The 16,569-nt window shown below is 54.9% G+C and overlaps 6 protein-coding genes across 6 annotated transcripts, besides 1 other annotated feature; 3 read left to right on the forward strand and 3 right to left on the reverse strand.

Annotated features, from left to right (window-relative positions):
- Positions 1–1,549: part of a sequence feature (repetitive element) that runs on past the window's edge.
- Positions 1,550–1,767: 218 nt separating this feature from the next.
- On the forward strand, positions 1,768–2,904 carry CYME_CMS383C (similar to methyl transferase; the record flags this gene model as incomplete). Its single annotated transcript, XM_005538932.1, has 1 exon — positions 1,768–2,904. The coding sequence occupies one exon, from the start codon at positions 1,768–1,770 to the stop codon at positions 2,902–2,904; it is 1,137 nt and encodes a 378-aa protein (XP_005538989.1).
- A 443-nt stretch (positions 2,905–3,347) lies between these two features.
- CYME_CMS384C (MAP kinase kinase kinase, cdc15-like epsilon-type) lies at positions 3,348–7,967 on the reverse strand (the record flags this gene model as incomplete). Its single annotated transcript, XM_005538933.1, has 1 exon — positions 3,348–7,967. One exon carries the CDS (start codon positions 7,965–7,967, stop codon positions 3,348–3,350), a length of 4,620 nt encoding a protein of 1,539 aa, XP_005538990.1.
- Positions 7,968–9,514: 1,547 nt separating this feature from the next.
- On the reverse strand, positions 9,515–10,546 carry CYME_CMS385C (proline iminopeptidase; the record flags this gene model as incomplete). The annotated part of the gene is made up of 1 exon (XM_005538934.1): positions 9,515–10,546. One exon carries the CDS (start codon positions 10,544–10,546, stop codon positions 9,515–9,517), a length of 1,032 nt encoding a protein of 343 aa, XP_005538991.1.
- A 1,779-nt stretch (positions 10,547–12,325) lies between these two features.
- CYME_CMS386C (anaphase promoting complex subunit 11) lies at positions 12,326–12,583 on the forward strand (the record flags this gene model as incomplete). The annotated part of the gene is made up of 1 exon (XM_005538935.1): positions 12,326–12,583. One exon carries the CDS (start codon positions 12,326–12,328, stop codon positions 12,581–12,583), a length of 258 nt encoding a protein of 85 aa, XP_005538992.1.
- CYME_CMS387C (similar to PRIP-interacting protein with methyltransferase domain) lies at positions 12,475–13,326 on the forward strand (the record flags this gene model as incomplete). The annotated part of the gene is made up of 1 exon (XM_005538936.1): positions 12,475–13,326. One exon carries the CDS (start codon positions 12,475–12,477, stop codon positions 13,324–13,326), a length of 852 nt encoding a protein of 283 aa, XP_005538993.1.
- A 1,373-nt stretch (positions 13,327–14,699) lies between these two features.
- CYME_CMS388C (hypothetical protein, conserved) lies at positions 14,700–15,569 on the reverse strand (the record flags this gene model as incomplete). The annotated part of the gene is made up of 1 exon (XM_005538937.1): positions 14,700–15,569. The coding sequence occupies one exon, from the start codon at positions 15,567–15,569 to the stop codon at positions 14,700–14,702; it is 870 nt and encodes a 289-aa protein (XP_005538994.1).
- Between the last annotated feature and the right edge of the window lie 1,000 nt (positions 15,570–16,569).

The following is a 16,569-nucleotide window of genomic DNA, read 5'->3' on the forward strand; positions in this document are numbered from 1 at the left end:
TTTTTTCAACTCTGATACCTTTGCTGCTTGATTCGCCAGCCCCAGTACCGCACGGTGCTCTTGTATAGGCGCACGGATTACAGAAGCTTCATTCGTGCTCCTGTGTGACGTCTTCTCATCAACGAATTCGATCTCATCTTCATGCTTGCGATCGTTCGTGATGCCATCGATAATCGCCCATATTCCTTTGCGAGAGATGCCCGGATAGAGTGCAAACACCGCGCGTATGATGAAACGTTGGAGCTTCATGGTCATATGGTTCCTCAAGTTCGTGACGTACGTTTTCATCGCCCCGTAGGTGTAAACACTCGAGTCACCCCTGTATCGAGCACCGCCGAAGCGGGATTCGGTGTGGTTTTCGTGGAGGGCATGCACTAGCTCATTTTGCTTCCGCGTTTCCGCTGTACCAAGCATCAGATGGCGAATAAAAGTCTTGTCGAATAATTCTTTCCGAACTTCGACTGTTTAGATGTCCGTCACGTCGCGATACATCCTCTTCACCAAATGCATGAGTCCTGAAGAGGCCTTTACAATACTCAAGGAGTACGACTCGTCATGGGTTCTGATAGCCTCCCGCACTTTTTCCCTGTACGGATCCTTGATATGTCCAAGAATACAGACTTTCACTACTGTCTCGTCGTACTGTCGTCTTTCTTGCAGCCATTGGCGTCGGGCTTCCATCTTTTGCTTCTTGGCCCTCTCCAGTTCCTGTGGACTCGGCACTGTTTTTCGGTTTTTTTTCTGGAAACCGGCGACACACTGGGCCTCCGGCATCCTCCACTTCCACTTACGTACATTTCCTTTTTATTTTTTTGAAAAAGGAACCCCCTTTGACTGCTTCTTCTATGAACCGCGAACAATGACTTGAATACACTCTCTTGAGAGTTGAAACACAACGGAATCGAAAAAATATACTTTGCTACGGCTTCAGAGCGAATACTACTCGTACATTAGAGCAGAATGCTAACGATCAGGATCGCGTTTCACTTCAACGGCGAGAAGCACGTCATGTATCATGCCCGCCAGATATGGAGATACGCGCATCGACCATGCTACACAAAAAAGGAAGAGAAACTAGCAGTTCAATTGCAACGAGATAACGATTTCTTCTCCCTCTATGATACATATTAAAAGGGAGGCAAGATTTCCATGTAGTCGAAACTTTACTTTCCGGGCGGAAGGCCCTGCGAGCCGGACGAGTCTGCTAGACCAGTCCTTCATGATCTTCCCAGTGCTCAGTGCTGTGGTGATATTCGAGCAACTCGACCGAAACGCAGTTTATTCTCGGGCCGGGGACGGGTATGCTGCGTCTGGGCATCGCGCTGGTCGCAGTGGACTCCTACAAAGTCGTTTCGCGCCACACTACACTGTACCTCTGTCTGCGCAGAGTGCATGCTCCCAGGATGATATTGAATCCCGACCACGTTTCAGGTGAAGCTTTCCTCGATCCGAATCCCTCAGTGGTATGGCAAAGCCGCTCTGCCTCTATGATGCATCGGCATCAGCCGTATAAGCGCTTTTGCTGGAGGTCAAAGCGGGCACTCGGCGCACTTTAGTACTCACAAAACGATCCGTATATCCGAGAGGAAGTAAGCGTCATGGAACTTGAGGATAGGGTGCATCATGATGGACACTTTTTCGATTATTAATCCACATCCCGCAATTTGCGATCCAAGTACAATCTGAGCGTTTTGTCAAACCGAAAAGAAATCACCATGGCTGCAGACGCCCCCGGCGTGCTCACGAGTTGTTCAGCTCAGCGCCTCTATGGTTCCAGAAGGTGCTTGCTCTGCCAAGGAGCTCACTGAAAACGACCAACTCCGCCAAATATATGCAATTTACTATGGCAACCGCAAAGCAGCAGTCCTTGCCGTTGCCCAGCGTTACCGAGTTTTTGACTTTTTAGAAGCCCGCGAACCGGCCGGAGCAACCCTCGATGATATCGTGCAAGCATACGGCTTTTCAGTTCGCGGAACGAAGGCGCTACTGCTTGCACTCGAGTACCTGAATCTGGTAAAGATTGCAAATGATCGCTACTTCCTAGCACCGTCCAGTCGACAGTTCTTGGTTTCCACTGCACCAGAGTCTGTCGCTGGCTTGATCGACCTGGAGTTCTCGGAGTTTATCACACCGAGCGCCCTTGACCAAGCTTTACGTTCCGGACGACCACAAGTCTACGACGCTGTACCAGACGTATGGCAACAACACCAACAGGATACAGAGCGCTGCGTCCGCTTCACAGCTGCGATGCACGCTATCAGCAGTGGACCCGCTCGTGCTATGGTCCAGAGGCTCGCCCTCGAGCCGCACTGGGGCCTGCACGCGTCACTGGCAACGCGACCGCATCGTCTGCTTGATGTCGGTGGTGGCAGTGGCTGCTATGCCATCGAATGGATGCGGCATGCACCTGTACCTAACAGCGAAGCCGACGTGCTCGAGACGCCAGCCTGCAGCCGCGTGACCCAGCACTACATCGACGAGGCCGCTTCGAGCATCCAACCGAATCGTATTCGCGTCCTGCCCGGTGATATGTTCACAGAAGAAGCGTACGGTGATGCGAATAGGTATACGCACGTCCTGCTCTCGCAGATCCTTCACGACTGGCCAGTGCGTAGCGAGGCGTCGTCCGCACCGCGGCGAGATGGCGAACGCCTGGTAGAACTTGCGTGGCGGGCGCTATCTCCTGGAGGTGTCCTTGTTGTTCACGAGAAACTCGTGCACGATGAAGACTCCGCCATGGTGACTATAGATATGTTGCATTGGACCCAGGGTCAACAGTACACAGAGGCGATGATGCGGGAGCTGTTACGCGATGCGCATTTTATCGAGGTGCGCTTTCGGAAGACGCCTCACACCTACTGGTGGCTAGCCCTGGCGCAGCGACCATTCACCCCGAGTACGTAGTCCTGCTGCAGAGAAGCAGGCGATGACGAATCGGTATCACTGGGAGGTTAACAGCAGTATCCACCGAAATCTTGCGTATATTCAGAGGCGCACACACCCCATACCTAGCATTATGACGCAGAGGTACTGCATACATTCCCGTTGTGTTGCAGCTTGTCGCTTTACACGCACCAATTAAGGCAGCTCAGATACCCGGTGCCCCGGCCTGCCCGAAAACGCCGAAGCGTGTGCACCGTGCGGCATTAGATGCATTGTCGTGCGGTTGTCGCAACAGCGGATACAGCGGACGCGCACACCCCTGTCTTGTATCCGTGGTCAGCGCCGCGTATCGACTCTACGCCAGCTTAGGTGCCTTGATCCGCCTAGGTACATTGCACCAGCCCAGGAGCCTGCTGCTCCGCAGCGGCCTCCGTACCGTTCGTATTGCCTCTGCGGACTGCACACTAGGCCTCTGGTGCGGATGCAGTGACATCGCTGGCGCTGCCTACCTGTAGCGCTCTGGGTGACGTCTCCCGCAGCGCCGTATCGATCGTGTAACCAAAACGCTCTAGGATGGACTTCACTTCCGGCTGTAGAAGTACGCTACGTTCCGCCACTGCCAATTGTTGGAGAACAGCGAGCACTTCGGGATCTGCGCTCTGCATCAGCGCAGATAGCGTCAAGAGCGCTTGGCGTCGAACGTCGGCTTTCTGTGCGCCCAGAGCGAGTCGCGCAAGACGCCGACAAAAGATGCCTCCCTGGTACGCACTGAGCGCGTCTCGGAATCGCGCACTTGCTTCGATCATTTCTCGGTAGGGGCCGAGAATGTATTCCGCATGACACGCGGAAGAGCTCTGGTGTTGCAGCGGCAACCACTGGGAGCCACTGGCTTCGCAGTTCGAGTCTGCGATCTTTGCGGCAGCTGTCACTGGAGCACGCGGCGATCTCGTTTCAGCGTTGCAGAAAGGTAGCTCTGCGAGCACCTGCAAGAACGTTGAAACGGAGCCGGCGTCAGCAGATAGCGGTTCGTGAGGCAGCAGCAGCAGCACATCTTCGATCTGTCGAAGACTGGTTTTGCTGGCGTGCATCCAAGTCACCAGCGATTCCAGGATCGCCTTCTGGTGCGACGTCAACAGGTGCGACACCCGCATGTCATCGTCTCTGGGCGACGCTTCGGGTGCGGTGATGCTCGCTCCGCGCTCCGACAGCGTGTTTGCTGCGCTTGGGGGTCGCGTGGCGGCTGCTGCAGGCGCTAGCGATACCGCCTCGGCCTCCTTGGAAGCACGTAGACGCTGTTGTCGAACGACAGTGCCCAGTAATTCCCCGATCAGGAAGCCGGTGACACCATTCTGCCACAAAACTTGACGAATACGCTCTGAGCTGCAGTCCAAGGCACACAGAATCTCGATAGCGAAACCTCGCAACGGATGTTCGCCGCTTTGACCAGGAGCGTCCTCCGAGCATGCAGTGCCTGGGTGGTTCCGGTTAGAACCGGCACCCGTGCCCGATGGCGTCTGTGATACAGGTCCAGTGCCCGCGATAGCTCCACCGCCAGCGCGGGCCAGCTGCAGCAGATAGCGTACCAGCTTGCCATTGTGTGCACAAACTGCTTCTTCCTGTCGTTCTCTGGTCTCCAGGGGACCTCGCAAACGACACAAATTGAAAAGGGTTATGATGATGCGCCCATCGAGCAGCATGCTGTGCTCCAGCATGCCCACCAAGACGGTGATCGCACCCGAAGTTTGCAGCGCCCGATGGGACTCCTGATGACCACTCAGATCGCGGAGCGAATTCAGGACACTCAGCTGATCGCGCTGATCTCTCAACGCCGGCAGGATATGCACAATGGGTTGAAGGACACTGCGGCGGGCCATGTGTTTCTCAATGACCGAGTCTGCTGGCGGAAAGAGCAGCCATAGCTCCACGAGGCGGCTAACCAGGTGCTCGACGTGCTCCTCGTGCAGCGCGTGCGTCTGACGCGCTTTGGTCGGCGATTCGTGATCCAGCTTCTGCTGCTCAACACTGGGAGCCGGTTTGTGCGCCAGCCATTCAATACACCATTCGAGCGCCTCGGACAGGCGATCCAGAAACCCGTCCCGAGCTAGCAAACGGCAGATATCATGGCGACGACGCTGACTTTCCGTCTGCATCACGAGCGCCACCCCGCGCAGCGCAATGAGCGTCATTTCCCAGTAACGGCTAAAGTCGGGTTCGAGCAGGTGCACAAACACGCGCAGCCCTCGACTTGCAATGAAAGTTTCGATGAAACGAACATCGCTCTCATCAAGCACCGCCGCGGTGTCCAGCCTTTTCTGGTTGTACGCGAAAGCGAACGTTCTCCGATCGGATGCGGTCTCGGAGCCCGCGTCCTGGGCACTGGGCGCACACGCAACCTTGCCCTCGTGAACGCCTACATCTTCAACATCAATGTGCAGCATTTTGGCAAGCAAGTGCGCACTCTGCATTCGAACACGATCATTATAAGTTCGAGCGGAGAATTCTACCAGAATTGGGACTATTCCTGCAATACAGAGGTGCTCGCGGAATGCGCGCCCTTCGGCCGTCGAGTCTGGCACACCCGGCATCGTGGCCGCTGCCTCGTTCAGAAACGCTAGAATCCGCTCAACGAGCACCTGCTCTTCAATGCCAGATGCATCTAATACTTCCATCAGTGGAATGAGCAGGTGGTGTGTCACCAAGTAGAATCGCTGGGGTTGAACTTCTCGGAAAAGCTCCAGGATAGAGTTGGCTGCCTCTACAGCGCGCTGCTTGGAGTCGCCGAGCGTGAGGTCAGCCCGCACCAATGCGGAAATCTTGCGACTGATTTCCTCCCATACCAGACGTTCGTAGCGATCTCGAGGCAACGAATCGGAGTGTCGTAGCTTGCGTTCGCTTCTTCGTCGCTGCCGGGGAATAGCATTTGCATCGGTATCGGCATCGGCAGGCTCGGTGGGTTGCAGTCGAGCCGCTTGCGAAACGTCGCCAACTTGGACGAGTGTTGAGGCTGTTGGTGGATTCAAGGAATCTCCTTCGCTCTCAGCAGATGAGATTGAAGGTGACGAGAACAAAGACAAGGATTGGCTCTGGTATCCAACATGTGGAAACGAATGTCTCAGAGACAAGGAGCGCTCCCGCGATTGCCGCAACCTGGATCTTGAGACCGGAGATGACGTTCGATTCCGGGAGCGATCCCCAGCGACTTCAGAGTCCGGTGTAAGGTCCGGCGTATCCGTTTCCGAGTCGGTCTCATCCGAACTCGGCATGTCTACGGATACAGAGAATCTCGTTGTGTGGAGCGACTGCCGCCATCGCTGCAGCTCCTCCAGAAGCAGGTCCTCGTTCTCGATACCTAAATCATCGTAGGTCTCTTCCTTTTCAGCAAACATCTCAAGGGTCTCCACAGAGATGCGAACTGGGGGCGTGCTTCCTGCTATGGATCCACGTTGCTTGTCGTGATGCGCACTCGTCTGGGGATGATCGGTGCCCACGGAGGATTGCTTCATCGATGCCGGGGCCGCATGCGGCGCCATAGAGGCCAGCAGCGCTGCTCTGCGCTGGCTGGGGACTCCATTCGGATCCGCGGTGCCTCCAGAGACTCCGTCTTGGTGTTCCTCAGCTGGGCGCGATAACCGCTCCGTCGTCGGCGCTTTGTTTCCGAACGCAGCCAAATCCTCGGCAGAGCGCAGCGTCATGCTGTCGAAATCCTCCGCAATGTCTGGTTCCTCTTCGTCGAGATCCTCGGCAGCCGGTGCATCATCGAGTTCCTCGTCCATGAGCGAATCCTCCGATGGAACTTGCACATTCACTGATTTCGGAGGCGGCACCGGTAGGTGTGGAACTGGCTCGTTCTCGTGGTGCGATGCAATCGCGCTGTGCTTCGAGGAACCTCTTCTATGTTTCTGCTGCCGCCTTGGTTGGTTGCCAGGATACGTATCGACCGAATCTGACTCGTCCGAATCGCTCGACGCTTCCATGAGTCGGGATTCAGCTCTCTTGAGCTCGCTGGTTCGCTTTACCAGCCACGGATGCCGAAGCAGCATCTCCGCTGAAGGTCTCCGTTCTGCATCCTTCTGGAAGCATTGGAGCAGAAAATCCGCCATACCCTCGCTGACGTTCGGGGGCAATGGAGGATGCTCATCACTTACGATACGAAACAGTGCAGACATGGGTGCCAGTTCATAATAAGGCGGATACCCCGTAAACAATTCGATCACCGTACAGCCGATGCTCCAGATATCGCTAGCAGTCCCGTAGCCGCTCATTTCGATGATTTCCGGCGCCATCCAGTACGGTGATCCCGCGATCGAGGGCGCCGCTGCAGGTCCCCCGGCAGACGCACTGCCACTGCTCCAAAGAGTCTCCGTGTCACTGCGCATGAGCTTGGTTGCGACGCCAAAGTCGGCGAGCTTCACGAACGCGCGCTTGTTGAGCAGGATATTCGCGCCTTTAATATCGCGGTGAATGACACCCTGCTCGTGCAGGTACGTAAGACCTTTCAGCGCCTGGGATACGTACCACGCAATCAAGGTCTCTGGAAGCGGACCGAAACGGCGAACAATACCAGCCAGAGACCCAGACTCCATGAACTCCGTAACAATCGAAATATGCCTCTCATCGTGAAGCACTGTAGAGTACTTGACGATATTGAAATGATTGAGCTTGGAGAGGAGCTCAATCTCGTTTCGCACCGCCTCGCGGTCTGCAGGCCCCATATGCTCGATTGGGATTTGTTTCACCGCCACAAAGTAACCCGTGCTGATCTCAATAGCCTTATAGACGACACCATACGCGCCACGACCGAGCTGCTCGCCCAGATAGTACAGAACCTCGCCCGTACTGGAGCAGAGGGTTTTCACTTCGGTGTTTGCGCGAGTTCGAAGAAGACTCCGCGGCACGGATGAAGGCCGACGAGCAGTCGATAACGTCTGAGCGATGTTGCTTGTTTGTTTCGCTCTTGAGGGGCTTTTCGCGCGACCAGCGTTTCGTTCGCCTGACCCAGGGCTACCACTTGTCTCCTTCTCTTGGTTGCCTGCCCTGTATTTGCGGTCGCTCAGCTTTTTCGAGAAAGAGTTACCATACTCCATAGAGGCCTTTTACAAGTAAGAAATCTATCCAAGCACTCGGAACGAGCACTCTAACAGAATCACCAGAGGCCTCTCTCTTTCTCTCGGGGTTCGCGTGCGCAAGAGCAGGGATCCGGGTGTACGTTCTGCAGTTCCCGGGGACTCGTGCACGCGCACACGCCATACGCGCCAGTTCACCGACTGCGCGATGGATCGGCGGCACGCCGCGGCGCTCAAGGCATCGCACAGGCGCGACGCTGTCAGCGTGTGCGCGCCCCGACCGATGGCCTACGCGCGGACACGCGCAGCGCCTCCTGCCTTGGACATGTCGCCCCTGTGCAGGATCGTGTGCTCCTCGGGCACATACACGCGCCCTCATTCGATCTGTATCGTAGAACGCTCTTGATCCAGTCCGCGTATGCCTAGAATCGTGAACGCTGTACCATATGAAATACCTTCTCCTCTAATGGGTCATGATGCAGTGCACGCATTACAGTGAAGAATCTGTCGAGTGAGCTGGAGTACCCTGGTTGCGCGAACGCGACTACGAGTCAGCGGCAGGGACACGAGACCCAGTGCACCACAACGAGCATGCGCACGCGTACAGCGTCCAGGCGCAGGTATGCCATGAACGTGCTGCGACTGGTGCTGCGACCCCCATGCTGTCGCGCCTCCAGCGTATATACGCTTCTACGGAATACACCTGTCGAGAGCCTGCTCTTTGAATGCGCAACTTTTATGAATCATGCATACGATACGCTCTGTTTGTAGAATCATTATCTGGGAATCTGCCTTTACCAATGACCTCGTCTTGTGCCGCCGCTGTTTCCATCGAGGGAATCGCGATCGCGTGCATATCGCGACGGCGTCGATTCCGTGTTGACTTGTCAAGAGCAGCGAGGTTGGTGAGCCGGCTTTTTTTACCGAGAACAATTGCTCATTGGGGAATGGAAATCGGCGTCTTCTACGATGAGGGTGCACCACGAGAACTGTGGTTTGCTGTCGTGCAGCCATCGGCATCGATGCGGGGGCTTTGCTGGCGGCCCCGACACACCTCCAATAACCTGACTGTTCATGGGTGTTGAGGCAGCCGCCGCAGCCATTCGTGCATGCAGACGAGCATAGGTTCATCGAGAAAACTGACGCTGGGCTGCGTCACAAACAGCATGGATCCTCCGTCATGTATGCATTCGGGACGCACCCGCTGCGGGTTTAATTAGCAATAGCTCGAGTTTTGACTTTACGAGAAAGCGTCCACATCTTGGTGTCAGGACAACGAGCGTGCATCTGCGCAAGCCGATATCCCCAGACTCGTGCACGAGCGCACCGATCGATGCACGGGTAGGAATCGGTGTCGAACCCCATGTGTCTGTGTAGATGTATGCGTGTGTTTCTCTCTCTCGCATCGAAGGCGTGCCGGGTATCCCGGATGCTGCTCAAAGCCCAAGCTCGAGTGAATGAGTCCTACCTCGTGCCCCTCATGGGATAATGCGTTGCCTTCGAGTGTTCTATGAACTCGCCGAGGACTCGTCCTGATGTTATCGCGAGGTTCTCGGACTGGTCCGTTTTCAAAGGGTCTGTCTGGCAAGCGTACGGTACCGATTTGTGGCCTCCACCAAATGTTTCTGCGTTCCCGGTTCCATTGCAGAATGTCCTGCGTCCTCAACAACAACAAATGCTGCGTTCGGGAGCTGCTTCTTCAAGAGCCACGCGGTCTCGAATGGGCAAACAATATCGTAGCGGCCCTGGATGATAGTGCAGGGAATATTTTGCAGACGAGCGCACTGGCTTGGCTCCAGAAGCCAACCATCACGTTCAAAGAAACCACCATGCATAAAATAATGGCATTCGATCCGCGCGAAGGCCTCAGCGAATTCCGGCGTCTCGAATTTGCGCGCAACGTCGGCAGCTGCGCGGAGGTGCGAGGTTCGGCCCTCCCAGATGCTCCAAGCACGCGCGGCTCGCAGTCGCTCTTCCATATTTGCGGAGGTTAGTCTCCTGTAGTACGCCTCAGTCAAAGCAAGTCGGGCCTTTTGATCCACGCCAAGCGTTTGCTCTCCTGGCGGCGCCTGAAATGCTCGCTCCTCTGGTGGAATGACCTCGACAAACTCCTGCCAGGCCTCTGGGAAAATGCGATCGGCGCCCTCGCCCTCATAGAACCAGGCGAGCTCCCGGTGTCGCAGGGTGAACACACCGCGCAGTACCAGCGCAAGGACCATCTCAGGATGGGTCACAGCAAAGGTTAGTGCAAGGGTCGAGCCCCAAGATCCCCCGAAAACCAACATTTTCTCCCTAATGTCGAGATGCAGGCGTAGCCTCAGGATATCCTCGACCAAGTGCCACGTCGTATTCTCCCGCAACTCTGCGTGAGGCGATGATTTACCACTGCCCCTCTGATCGAACAGAATGATCCTATAGTGTTGTGGATCGAAGAACTGACGGTTCACGGGTTCGATCCCGCCGCCAGGACCGCCGTGGAGGAATAATGCCGGCGTGCCCGTTGGATTTCCAGCCTGTTCGTAATAAATCGTGTGCAGCGACGAAACCTGCAGAAACCCAGAGTCAAATGGCTCAATTGGCGGATAAAGGAAGGTTTTCATCGACAGGTGCCTTGTCCGTTTAGCTGCGTTCGCGTTGCCCCTCAAGACGCAGAAACGATTGCGTCGCGACAACCAAAGTCGTCCCTGTACAGATAGCAGGGTGCGTACGCGTGACACCTGCCGCCCACCTCGAGTCGAAGCGAAACGAATCGCTAAGTTTGCAACCCGAAATTCACTCTGTATCGAGCGCTGTCCGGTAAACCAGCCGACTCCTGCGTTCCGGCAGTGAGCAACGAAACATGCGTGCTGCATAGAGCGCCGATCCGTGCACACAGGCGTTCTGGGCATCAGCGCGCGCTGATCTTCATCCATGCGGCGCTGTCGCCCGCCAAGTGATGGTGATACCGCATCGCTGCACGTAAGCAGGATTCCGTCGAATGCTTGATTGCTATCGATCACTAGGGAGCAGCGTAGCGTTTCGCGCTAGCCAATGCCAGGTTCCAAGAAACTCGCGCAAGACTCGTCGTTGGGATGGTGGATAGATCGATGTATCCGGGGAAACGCCGGGTTGCTACGCGGTATGTGGACGCTGAATGCGCCGCCGCTTCGGACGCCATTCAGGGACAAAACAGCGTAAAGTCGCTTTTCGACAGGCTTCAGCTTGAGGCAGTCAGAATCTTTTCGCTTCGTCGAGCGCGTGCTCGAGTCGACGCCCACACAAGGGTATGACAAAGCCGTTCTGGCTGCGTACGGTATCCGCGACGGCGTTAGAGGCACCGCAGAAGGTGCGCGCCGGAGGCTTGGCACGCAGCGCCTCCCCGGAGCTTACCGTGATGCCTGCGAACGCGTGTGCGCGCGATCGCGTTGCTGCCGATGCCGCATGTGATGATTCCCTTTATGCGAATACGCCGCAGCTACGGGATACACGGGACAGCGCAGCCAGGAATGAGCACGGGTTGAGAGCCAGATATTTACCGCTGGTCATCGAAGCGCTCAAGCTCTCCGATGCGCGGCACCATGGTGACCGCGTATCATGGAATGCGCGACCCGACCAGAGAAAAGAGAGCATCAGCGTCGTCCGATTTGGGTCCAACGCGATCCCCGATAATCCTGCCAGTCGGTGAGATACTCCCAAACATGCGCATTGATCCGGGGGCACTGGTCATGAAAAAAAAAAGCGAATTTCGAGACAAAATCATCCCTGACGATCACGCTTCACCATGAACGCACTTCTCTGCGCAGTTGCCAGACGTTCGCACGAACGCAGCGCACCAGTTCGAGCGCTTCATAACAGGGGCTTGAACTCGTGGCGCCCGCCAGCGAGGCAAACTCCTCACATCAGAGCTCATTCTCGATGCTTTGCTGTACTCTACAAAGTCTGTTTTGGAACTTTGGACGCGGGTTACCCATCGGCAGCAGATGCGCTTTTGGGAGATTCCGGGGAAACGCACCAATCATAGGTCGGAAAAACGTGCCGCGCTTCGAACTGCGACGCAATGCAGTGCGCCCCGTCACGCGGGCATCTCGTGGAACCTGGCAGCTTCGGGAAGGAGTGGTTGTTGCGTTCTGAGACGCCCACAGGCCTTGGGGCTATCAGGGTCGACTGGTGCGTTCTTTGAAATTGGACCATATAAAATAACTCTGGCAAACCCGTACAGAGAGCGCTGAGGCACTCGCGACGTTTGTTTTTCGAGGTCGCTGGGGAGGTGCGGCTGTGGCTTGCGCTTGCGCATCAACGTCTAAGAACAGTCTGTTTGCGGCACTTCGAAAGAAAACTTTGCAGCCGATCGGCACAGAGCGTTTCACAAATCGATCCCAATCTCGGAAGCACTGAACTGGATGCGCTGTCGCATTACGCGGGCCCGACTAGTTGCGGCGTGGACCTGGAACGCGAACGACGACTTGTGTGGCATATGCCGTCTTCCTTTCGACGGGACCTGTAACGCATGCAAGACGCCAGGAGACGACTGTCCTTTGGCACTGGGTGAATGCAGGCACGCTTTCCACCTGCATTGTATTCTCAAGTGGCTTTCCTCGGAGACGTCGCGGAACCATTGCCCTCTATGTCGACAGGAGTGGCAGTTTCAGCAACGGTAACAGCAAGCGAGCAAGAGCAGAGTACAGCAAGAGACGCTCGCGTACGGCGGCGGGGCACAGAGCGGCACGTGACCAGAAGGGTAAAGCGACGCACCATCGACCGCTATGTCGCAAGAAAACACATTTTGTGGAGTCGCTTTGATGAAGGCATTCAGATGACCTGGAATTCTTTCTACGAAGTGACGCCAGAGCCGATCGCCTTGCATATTGCTACGCGATTTCAGACCAGAATAGCGGACTCTCTACTCGTAGCCGACCTCTTTGCAGGCGTCGGGAGTAATGCGATCGCGATGGCAAGACTCTTGACCAAAGACGCACCTCAGCGTTTGCCATACGTTGTTGCCGTGGACCATAACGCGGTCAAGTGCGAGATGCTACAACAGAATGCGCGTATCTATGGCGTTGCACAGCGGATCGACGTCGTTATTGGCGATGCATTCGCGTTCGTCCGGCGCTGGCGGAGAATGTTCGACGGGGGTTTTGCGAGCCCGCCCTGGGGTGGACCCGCCTATCGACGCCGTCCAGTTTATAATTTGGATGCCATGCGGCCATACTGTGCTTCAGAAATTTTTCGCTTGGGGTGGCAAGTTTCGCCGAATTTCGCAGTCTTGCTGCCGCGCAATAGCGACGTATCGCAACTGGCCGAGATTGCACGGAGGCGCCCCCTCGAGGTTGAAGAGAACTGGTTGGAAGGTCGACTGATCACGCTTACTGTTTACTCGGGTGCACTTGTTCAGCCCTGAGTTGGGTATGTATTCGATGGAAGCGAAAGTTTTCAGCATGATTGCTCATCTGGGAAAGCGGACATGACACCCATTCGATGGAGGCGAAAGTTTCAGCGTGATGGCCCTTGCCGGAACGGTGTGTATCTGCCAGGGTCTGAACCGCCTTCCAGAACCCGGGTTACAGCGGTTACCCTGCACACGTGACGCGCGGTTCACGCTTGACCTTAGTGCTACGCAGCAGAAATGCGCTGCCGGCTGTGGGCATACTTGAAGGCTCCGTTCTCGGGTATGCGTGTAACCTGCCTGTCCATTGGTAATCAGTGAGTCTGGAGCCAGATCTTCTACATAAATTGAACAGACCACCTCTGTGATAATTGCGTTTTTTACGGTGATTAGTTTTGGAAGAATTTGCCACTGGCTGCCGCCTCATCATCTGTGTAGGTCGTATACTGCGTAACGCCGAATACTGGAGCATTACTATCGTTTCTCAATTTGTCTGGAGAATCGTTCCTGGTATATACATAAAACGCTGCAGGCTTTCTGGATTCCTGAACCAAACTATACCAAAGCTTTGCTCCAGGCGAGAATCCAATGTCCTCTCTCTTGACCACTGGTTTTCTTTTATTGAAAAGGCTAAGTATTTCAGCGCAACGCTCACTCCAGGGACCAAATAATTCCTTCGAGCGTTCGCTGGGTGGGAAACCGCGGAACGCGCCGGAACCACGAGACACTGCAACCGTTGCTCGAGTCGTTCAAGTTTCGATGGAGCAACTGCTTGCGACGAGGTGCTCCATCACGAGAGAGGCTGAGCGAGCCATCGTGGAGTCAAAAGCTATGCTATGCCTGAGACGGCGTCCTGCGAATTACTGTTTAGAAGATCCTCTCGGTCGATATGTTTCAGCAGGGAGGCTACGACAACGGTTTCAGACTAGTTTTTTTGGCTCCGACAATTGTGCCGCCTGGCCCTCATTTGGGAGGGTCTTTCTCTTCTTTTGTGTAGTGGTTTCTTCTTCTCCCTCTTCATGTCGCCTCATCACCATACATATCTACGATACAGTAACTGTACATCCTTTCAGTTCTTCGACAGAATTTCTTAGAAAAAATATGGAGTTCAATGGACTGATAATGACAGAGTCAGGTAGATAGCGTTTCATAAGTTCTATTTCGGATACATGGCGCTCAGAACAAGGACAAGCCGAAGGGCGGTTCATCCGCTCGCTAAAACAGATTGACTGGCTTGTGCAAGCACGGTCGTTTTTCCATGCTAGCAGTCACTGCATAACGCCTTCCTCGACATTTCTTCAATCTACAGGGCACATGCCTTCAGTTGAATACCTCCGGGAAAAGCAAACAATACCAAAAATGGTGCGCTGGCACTCGTGCTCCATAAATTACCGCTCAAGATGTAACCTGCCGATGCGGAGTTGTTGCGCAACATGATCATAGAGCACTCGAGCCTGTTCAGCGCCGATTCGCGGAATATTCCGCTGAAGCGCTGCAATGAACGCCTCCTGGTCCTTGTTCAACCATGCCTCGTCGTACCGAATCGCTGCTCCGAAGAACATGTGCTCGCATTCGCGCATCTGCTTGCTCGCCTCAACTAGACCGAGCCCCAGGTCCTTTGCCAGTCGTTGACGAAGATGCGGCCAAAAATTCTCGTAGAGCGCTTGAGAAACCTGACGCCCAAACTCTCCCTCGGCACGTAGACGGTAGATGGTCACCCACAAGTGCAAAGAGGTCAGCTGCACCCACGCTGCCAGTGGCACGTCGACCGGTTTGTCCCCGCTGATCTCGCCATACAAACGCCGCTGCCACGCTTCGACCTCTCGCAAAGTGTCGCGATACAGAGTTTTACCGAGGCGCAACGCCTGTGACTCTTCGGAGTAATAGCCGAGCACGCGCAGTAGGAAGTTTGGTTCGTGTCTCTGCGCTGCGAGGCCTATTCGTTGGAACCAGGACGTCCACCAGGATTGCGTTCGCCCTGGTTTTGTCGACAATGTCAAATCTTCGCCTTGATCAGATGTTGTGGCTGCATTGCTCTTGTTTACAGAGCCAGACGTCCAGCGTTGCTGCACTCGAAGCGCGTCAGCAGCGCCGCAGCGTGACTTGAACCCACGGACGCACCGTTCAGCGGTACGCGTCCCGGAAAACTTCGAGGTCTGCAGCTGAACTAATAGCGGCGCGCTTTCATAAATACGTCGCAACGTCCGAGCGCAACCTGCGGAGACGCTCCACGAGGAAAGTCCTACCCTGCTGGACATGCACTAGCTACATGCCGAACGAACTAGATGATTTGGTGCAGAAACATAGATGCGGGGTTGACCGTCGAACAGAACAAAACGGACAGCTATTCACGTTAAGCACTGCGGGCTGCGCGCGTGCCTCCCCAGCGCAGACGCTGTGCCGGCTGAGAGAAGTCCTCCAAACAATTCCGCTTATTGACACATTGTCCCTGTTTGAAGAGACTCCAGAACAACCAGCTGCGTAGGGAAGCTCAAGTGCTTGCCAGTATTGCATACCCTCATATCACAATCAGATTGTAATGGAGTATTGAACTGCTCGCTCTGTTCCTACATTACTCATTTTCCCTGAAATTGGTTGACATATACGGAATCGACGTTCAAAGTGCAGTAATAAGGGCGTATGGATTCATACGTGGTTTTAAAGGCTCCTGGTATTCTGCTTGGATTTGCTCCTTCGACTCTATGCCAGCACCAAAATTCGTTGGATAACCGGCATCAAGATAATTCGCGACGCATTCGAATACAGGTTCTTCACATGACAGATATGATTCTCCAGTTCGTAAGTGCAAGCCGCAGATCTTCCCGTTTCCTTTCGTGGAGCAAGCTCAAATCACACATGCTTTAACGATCCGATCGCTGGGTTTCAGGGTAACTCTTGGGAGCGGGAATCCGCGGCGATGGATTGCTGGCGAAAAAACTCTTCGTCGTTCCGTGATGCGTTCTTCAAAAGCCCATAATGCAAGTTCGCTCAGCTTGCCACATCGAGTCATTGATATCGTTCGAATGACAAATTCTCCTGTCTTTGTGGCCATCTGGAAAACTGGATCCCACGGCAATATGACACATGTCGTGCTACATGCTCGCAGGATCTCCCGTCTCTTGTGTTTGCATGAAAAACGGTCTAAGGCTTGGACATTCATCACCGCAACGTTCGCCTCCAGGGGAGAAAGCTTCAACGCTCTATACAAAGTGAACGTGCACGGGCCGAAAGTTCTCGACTTGTTCTACTTCCAGTACG

This window comes from Cyanidioschyzon merolae, chromosome 19, assembly GCF_000091205.1.
Source record: "Cyanidioschyzon merolae strain 10D DNA, chromosome 19, complete genome".
Lineage (NCBI taxonomy): Eukaryota > Rhodophyta > Bangiophyceae > Cyanidiales > Cyanidiaceae > Cyanidioschyzon > Cyanidioschyzon merolae.